The sequence below is a fragment of the Aedes aegypti genome, chromosome 2 (assembly GCF_002204515.2).
Source record: "Aedes aegypti strain LVP_AGWG chromosome 2, AaegL5.0 Primary Assembly, whole genome shotgun sequence".
NCBI classification, from domain to species: domain Eukaryota; kingdom Metazoa; phylum Arthropoda; class Insecta; order Diptera; family Culicidae; genus Aedes; species Aedes aegypti.
Window position 1 is genome coordinate 266158360 of NC_035108.1, and position 8034 is coordinate 266166393.

The 8034-nt window shown below is 35.7% G+C and overlaps 1 protein-coding gene across 2 annotated transcripts; it reads right to left on the reverse strand.

The window, feature by feature from the left end:
* Nucleotides 1-5399: 5399 nt before the first annotated feature.
* Nucleotides 5400-6666, reverse strand: LOC5566613 (regucalcin). Of its 2 annotated transcripts, none has more exons than XM_021845005.1 (4): nt 6437-6666; nt 5939-6364; nt 5741-5879; nt 5400-5682 (listed from the first exon to the last, which is right to left on the reverse strand). In XM_021845005.1, exons 1-4 carry the CDS (start codon nt 6597-6599, stop codon nt 5484-5486), a joined length of 927 nt encoding a protein of 308 aa, XP_021700697.1. In that variant the 5' UTR covers nt 6600-6666; the 3' UTR covers nt 5400-5483. The 2 variants fall into 2 exon arrangements, with proteins under 2 accessions (XP_021700697.1, XP_021700698.1); XM_021845006.1 differs by having other exon boundaries at nt 5545-5682; nt 5761-5879.
* Nucleotides 6667-8034: the final 1368 nt, after the last annotated feature.

Below are 8034 nucleotides of genomic sequence, written 5' to 3' on the forward strand. Positions count from 1 at the left end.
TCCGGCACCCAATTTCATCTTTTTAAAAATGAATGTGTTCAAACAAGTACAGGTATGTTCCGTTTTTATCAACACAAAAAAAAATTTTTTACATTTTTCAAATGCTTCAAATATAAACTGAAAACTTATTTTGAAGCTATTGAATGTTTTTCAATAGCCTCAGGGTTGAATTTTCGACTTTATGTAAGTGTTGATCACCTACGATACATAATAGATGTCACGTCATATACAGTATCGGACATATAAAATGCACCAAAGCCGTTTTCCCATACAAAATGGTCAACTTCAGAGAGCTATATCTCCGCCGTTTCTCAACCGATTTTTTTCATTTTTTCTGTGACAAACTACGAATTACTTCAATTTTTGATAACTATTGAAAAAGTGTGTGAAAACTGTTGGTTTAAAAGTAACAGATAGGTTGAATTTTGACATAAAAAATGCACCAATACGAAAAGTAATGTATCAGACAAACTATGCGTTGTATCATTTCGGTGTCTTGAGCGCGTTTGGTCCTTATCACGCAATGAACAAATGCGCTGAAGACACCAAGATGCTACGACGCGTAGTTTTCCTGCTACATCACTTTGTATCTTGGTGCATTTTTTATGTCAAAATTCAACCTATCTGTAACTTTTAAATCAATAGTTTTCGCACATTTTCTACATTAGTTTTTCGAAAATTGAAGAAATTTGTATTTCGTCACAGAAAAAATGAAAATAATCGGTTGAGAAACGACGGAGAAATAGCTCTCTGAAGTTGACCATTTTGTATGGGAAAACGGCTTTGGTGCATTTTATATGTCCGATACTGTACTATTCAATAAGGTTTGACTGCTTCCTATCCGCTAATCAATTAGAGTTTTCAAACTTAGCATGGGCTCTTGGACAAGATTGACGCATCTTTCAATAGTTCAGAGTTGCTCTGGCCACGTCCTAGCAACCAGGCTTGACAGAACTCCTCTGCGATACAAAAATGAAGCGATTTTGATGTTTTAACACAGATCTTGATGATTCAACACAGATCCTCAACCGATTCGAGTGAGAGTGCAAAAAAAATACGAGGATTTTTTCTGTTACTCTTTCTCTCTTGTTGCTAAGCTAACATTAACTCACACTTAAAAAAAAAACTCTTGAGTGTCCCGCCCGAACAAAATAGCCGTATTAGAGTTGTATTGGCTCTCTTTTTTTATCGAATTTTGCTCTGTTCTGCGTCTTCCTCGCTCATTTTTCATTGCCTCGCTGTTTATATTTTTTCGCTCCCTCGCAAAGAGGCAAAAGCATTACGCTATTGTATAGTATGTTACCGAACTCTGATGATGTTGTGGAGTATTATCAAGCTTGCTAGTAACAACTGGAATTTGTGATACGTACTGAAGAGAGTTGTAGAGACCTCTCCTTTTTCTTAACATGCCATAATAGAATTTTTCGATGTGAATGTGATAGACATATATCAATGAGTTATCAGTTTTTTGTTATAAGGGTCAAGAGATGTTCCTGAGAATAAATTCAAAAATGTTTTAGTAATTGCAAGGGACATGATCGAGTTCATTTAATTTTTGATAAGACTATCAACCCCGTCATATTTGGTACATCACCTATCTTTTATCTCTCAAACTCTATAACATTGTACAGATTATAGCAACAGCTATTGATTAGATCCTGTTGCAAGGATAGGGGAAAAGGTCAAGCAAAACGTAACAATCTATTGAAATATTTGGAATCTCCATACAATAAGCTTGCATCAAGAAGGAGGGAAAACGACTGAAATAAGTGACAATATGAGAAACTGTTGATACTGGATGGACCCACGTCATGCACTTTCCATTCTCAAATTTTTTGGGATCTTCACGCGGAGACCAAAAGTTTAATTATGAGCTTATACCAACTGCAATACGCTTATTCATAAAACTTAACAGAAGGAATTCTAATCAAAAAGTTCTAATTTGGTAATACTTGTTCTGGAGTTTGTACATTTTTGTGTTTTTGATAAATCTATTCAATATTGTTTTATTAAATAAAACACTACAACATTAGTTTAGTTTAGTGCTAGCCTATTCGTGATCTAACGCAGAGCTAAAAGGTGAAGGTAGCACTTTTCTATAATGGCTATTAGTGCATCCCAGTCGAAGTTGGTAGTGATAACATTAGAAGAAAAATAACCACAATCATTTTATAAAATAGATTTTGACAATCCAAAGCACATGAAACCGTAAATATTTATTTAAGCTTGCAAAACTCTTGCAACATAACCCCACATTTAATCGGTGTCAAAAATGCAAAAAATGTATCTTGACAAAAAAAAACTCTCAGTTGATAACTGCGGAAGAGTTTATAAGTAAGCTGAGAAAAAGGCTCTTCCTCAGTTGGGATTTAACACCATAAAGAAGAAGAAGCAAAAGGATGATGATAAAGAGAAGAAAAAAAAAGTTGTTTCTTGTTATAGGGAGTCGATGCCGGTTTACCCCGGGAGGGTCCATAATAGGCATTCGGACAACAGTTTTTCAAATGCATATATCGCTGGAAAAATCGAATGATTTTGTATGTTTTATAGACGTACTATGAAGTAAAGACATTGAATTTGTTGTTAGACTCCACAAAACGTATATGCGTCTGAGATATCATTGCGGAAAAAGCGTCTAGAATAAATTTCAGCTACTAAGGGGTCCATTACTAGCATTGAAACCCTATCTTTCTTTAAAAAAGCAATGGTCAGCGTGACCCACTTCCTTATAGTTATTTTTAAAAATATGACCTATCTCATGATGCAAAGTACATATATATGATTATCGTTTTATTATTCCATATTTCATACATTTAAATTGTAACCAAGAAAACTTAAAATATTAATGATAAATCGCATCAATTTACCATATTGATTGATTAGAGTCTGCAATCCACATAATTTACGAACTTATACGAATGAACAATCTTAATGCTAATCAATGCTCCTAAACATCAATACTGTCCATTATTATGATGAAATTGTGTATTATCCAGGCAAAACTGCTATTTTATTTTAAAATTTCTAAAATATTTTGTCTAAAAAAATTATTCCGTTTTTTTCACGGTTCAGTTTTTGTCAACTGAAAACTGCCGATCGTGTTGATAAAAACGGAACATACCTGTATTCAAAAATCTCTATGGTCTAAGGTTTTTTTTTGTTTTCAAGGATAGCGCAAATAGTTAAACAAACAAAATATAGAAAGGCGGAAACTAATTTTCCTGATTCAATTGAGCATATGAACATGTATGCAGCTAGAAAAATGGATAGAGAATATGTTATTCCAGATTTTGTGGAATTGAATGTCTTGAAGGATTGAAGAATTATAAACAACACCGGTGTATAGAATATGAATGGAAGGTCTCGCCAATCTGAAGCTTTATGTCTACTGAAACGATGGTATTGATGATTTCATAAAAATCTGGTAAATTCTTCATCTCAGGGGTCTATTTTATAAGTCGAATCGATCAAAATGACTCGACTGGAGTCACTGTCGACCGAAAAATTCGCTCGACTCAGCTCTGTCACTCGAGTTTTTCGACAGTTGTCACTCTATGTGACTGGATTACTATGAGAGTCGACGGGTGACATCTGAAATATGCATGCATGCTTTGATCGACAATGAATACAGATGAGTCCCATGAATCTGTTCGAATTACAAAATAGGCCCCTCAATCACACATTCATCTATAGTATTGAATTTCAAATTGCGGTGTCTATAAACGTCTGAAAGAAAAAAATGTTAAGATGAGGTACGTTTTGATTCATATTACGGACATTTAAGGCCTCAGTGAAGTATAACTCAGCATAGAGCATACCAAATAAATAATTCTGTATGATTCCTTAGCGTTATCGAGCGTCGGAAACCCTTAACTTTCGAATAGTGGAGAAAGAATACGCTTCTGTAACTTGAATAATTTTAAATAAATCAAAATGTGTGGCCTTTTCATGATTCTTATCATTAAAACACAATCACTAAAAGACAATCATTAAAAGAACAGTCGAATCATAAATTAAAATCGTCAAACCACTTAAGGCTAAGTAGCCCGTCATTCGATTTGGCAGCCATGTTGACCTAGCAGCTCGCATTCTCAAAGTGATAAATCTCAGTCCTCATAGATCATATTGATCCGAAAAAGTATTACTATATGTGCTGACATGCGGAAAGTATGCTGATACTTTTTCAGATGCATCAGTGTAATACCAACTGATTTTCTTTAATTCGAAATTGTGGCATGATTTATCAACAATCATCAACGACACGAACAAACTTCAATGACAGCCTACTTCGCCTTAAGAGACGTCTAAGAAAGTTGGGCATTATAAATTTGCATAGATATTTATGGAAAAAAGCATATTAAAACGAGCCTCGAAAGTGACAGCTTTTGAATGGCAAAAATTGAAACATTTCGTGTGAAATGTTTCCCATACAAAGTAAAGTGTCCGGAATTTGAAGCTGTACGTAATATGAATCAAAACGGTATAATACTTATAAGATTTGAGATACGAAGTGATCCTAAACAAATATCGGTGAAAATTTTTGACAATTCTATCAACAAACTAGAATTATTGCCTACTATGATACTGCAATAAAATCTTCAGACAAGAAATGACAAAATTGAATCACCCCTAATTGTTTTATGGCTAGCGTAAAAAGCTGGATAGTCGCACTCAAGATTAATTGAAGATTAATAATTTAAATTATTATTAATTATTTAGAAACCTTGGTCGCACTAGTGCCTTTTTACGGCCGTTTTGCGTTTAATCTTCGAAAATTTTTTTTGGACATAAAGCTAATAAATTGTTTTCCTTAACATGTAAGCTTCCTTGCACCTATAGTAAATCTATTGTTCCTATAGTAGCACTACTAAAAAAAACTATTTTTTATTAAGGCGAAGTAGGCCGTCATAGGAATTTGTACGCGTCATTGATGATTGTTTCTAATTCATCTCACGATTTCGAATCGAAGAAAGTCAGTTGGTTTTGCACTGACACAGCTGAAAAAGTATCAGCATACTTTATGCATGTTAGCGCGTATAGTGATACTTTTTCAAGTCATTATAAACTATCAAGACTGAGTCTTATCAATTTGAAATGCAAGCTGAAAAGCCATCATTGTTGCCAAAACGAATGACGGGCTACTTAGCCTTAAGCCAAATAATTGATGGAATAAAAACATGTTTACGTCAATCGAAAGCACTTAAGAGGAAACAAATAAAAGTTCTATAAAAATACGCTATTGATTTGTATTTTGCCTACGACGGGAAGGAACGGAAAAGATCCTGGACGGACCTGGAATATAACCCAGACACCTTTAGCAAGGTTTAGCTTTGTAGCCATGAACTCTAATCACTCGGCTAAGAAAGGAATTTCATTCTTTACATATTCATAGTAGGATGTTTTATATTATAGTGTTGTGTCTTCTGTATTGTTTTAATGCATTCAATAGATCATATTAACACTAATTGACGTAACTAATATGACTACAAATCTACGTCCGTCATTGGGAACCCCCTCACACCTAATCCGGATACCTTAAAAGTTGCACCTGCTTGTGGTCCCTGTGGTTCCAAAAATGGCTGTCCCGCTGTGGTCACAAATAGCTCATCCAAATTAGGTCCACCAAATGCCACCGAAGTAACTTGCTTCGCAGGAACCATTATTTCTTGTAGTAATTGTCCACTGTGTAAAAAATACTCAATATTAGTAATATGACTAAATGAATCTAGTACTATCAAACCTTGGACTGATCTTTAGCACCTTGGAACCATGAAAAACAGCCAGGAAAATGTTTCCGTCGGTATCAATGGTCATGCCATCAGGGGCTTCTTTGGGATCTGTTGTATTTGCTGTCATGTCGTAAAACGTCTTCCTATTACCTAGAACGATACCATCTATGTAAGTCACTGACGAGCAATCAAACACCAATAAAACTTACTTAAATCACCATTATCGTCGAAATCAAAAACTTTAACATCATACGCTCCCGTGTCAGCATAATAGAATTTTTTGGTTTTATCATTCCATGCCAGACCGTTGGAGATGAAAACCTTATCGAACTGCTCCACGAACTTTACGCCCCTCGCATCGAAACGGAAAAATTTCCCAGAATTAATCTCGAACGGATTACCGAACGGCTCCGCTTTCATCGTACCGGTAAACAATCGTCCTTTAGAATCCGCTTTTCCATCATTGAAGCGATTGGACTGCCCCGCTTCTCCGAGATCGGCAATGACTTTCACAATTTTTGCCTTGTCAGAGGTTCCGTTCCAGGTAATCAATACAAGACGAGTGCCATCCCCAACGACGAATTCATTGCTCCTTCCTTTCACGGGAATAATGAACGATACCCATGTGCAACCCTCTAGTTTGAAAGATGAATTAAATTGCAATAATTAGCGAACGATTTTTTGTCATTTATCTGTATGATTCTTACCAACTGACGCACTAAAAGTCTTATTTTTGTGGTAGTCCCATCGATGAACACCGGCTTTGAACATGTCTACAAAGTACAAACTTTGCGATTTACCATCCCAGTGGGGTCCTTCGCCCAAGTCCAATTTTGGCGCAGAAATTTCTTCCACTTTGTAGTTGGCCATTTTAGATCCTAGCTCTTGCGACTGAGCAATACTGATGGTTGTAGATTTGTTGGCCCCGGCAAGCTATAAACAGTTTATATAAAGCATCACCCCTTGAAGCAACGACAGAGATAAGATAATTCTATAGATTGTTCGGTGTCAATTTGTTGGGAGCAAATAAATCACTACTCATAAACTCAGAGATTCATCGAACACTACTGGAGCATTGATTTTTACACCGTAAAAAGTGCATATGGAGATTTATGGAACTTATGATTATGAAATAGTTTTATAGTATCGGACATATAAAATACACCAAAGCAGTTTCCCACACAAAATGGCCAACTTCAGATTGGCTATATCTCCGTCGTTTCTCAACCGATTCTTTTCATTTTTGTTTAACAAATTACCTCAAATTTTCGTATCTATTGAAAAGTTGTGTGAAAACAATTGATCCAAAAGTTACAGATAGGTTGAATTTTGAAAAAAATGCACTAAGATAAAAAGTGATCTAGCAGAGCAACCGTGAGTCGAATTATGTGTTCCAAATGTCCTCAAGACACCAAGATGATTCGATGCATGGATTTTCTGCTAGAACATTCTTCGTCTTTAGGCATTTTTTTGTCAAAACACAAACTAACTGTAACTTTTAAATCAATAGTTTTCACGGAAATTTTTGAATAGTTATCAAAAATTGAGATTATTGAGGTAGGCATAACGGCCTACTTTTCCCAACAACAAAAACAGTGCTGAAAAGTGCTATTTTTCAACTCTCTAAATTGCGCTGAAAAGTAGAAATTTTCAGCACTGCTTTGGGAGTAGTCCATTGATTATCGAAGCCGTTTTCTACGTAGTTCTGTAACTTTGTGTTTCTCAATGACTTAGTCAACTAGCTTCTGATTATATATCCATTGGATGATTAATGTATGACAAACGTGAGCCATTCTGATTGGGAATTGAATCGTCCAGTAAACATAGAGGCGGTAGATGAGTCAGTCCCAAAATGACCGGAACTACATGTCCCTACACGGTTTGTGTAGGTAATTTTACACAGGCGAAACAACTATACAACACGGACGAAAATTGCATGGGGCATCTTACCTGATCCGTTCACGAACTTCAGATAAAGGTCAGATTGATTTTGAGTTCAGCGAGAAAATTTATGACAGTCTTGTTCATGATCAAACTACTGTATCACAGCCTACCTGATTGAAAAATACCGAGCCATGTCTACGCATGGCGGTTCATACAGATCATCTTGAGATATTGTCTGTTTCATTCACAACAAAACGCGCCGCCAACTTTCGAACAGACTGAAAAATCATCGCCAGCAAACCAATCAAAGGAGGTGCTTTGCTTTTGTGTTGGCAAGGCTGGGTAAACGTCAAATGGCAGAAAATAAATCAAAGGAGGTGATTTGCCATTGTGTTGGTAAGACTGGTGTTACGTCAAATTC

Bases quoted from the DNA above. Each gene is read 5' to 3' on its own strand.
- LOC5566613 (XM_021845005.1), bottom strand. From the start codon at position 6,599: ATGGCCAACTACAAAGTGGAAGAAATTTCTGCGCCAAAATTGGACTTG. The intron at 6,365-6,436 runs GTAAGAATCATA...CTTTCAAACTAG, and splicing joins GACTTTTAGTGCGTCAGTTG to AGGGTTGCACATGGGTATCG. The intron at 5,880-5,938 runs GTAAGTTTTATT...GTATCGTTCTAG, and splicing joins CGACGATAATGGTGATTTAA to GTAATAGGAAGACGTTTTAC.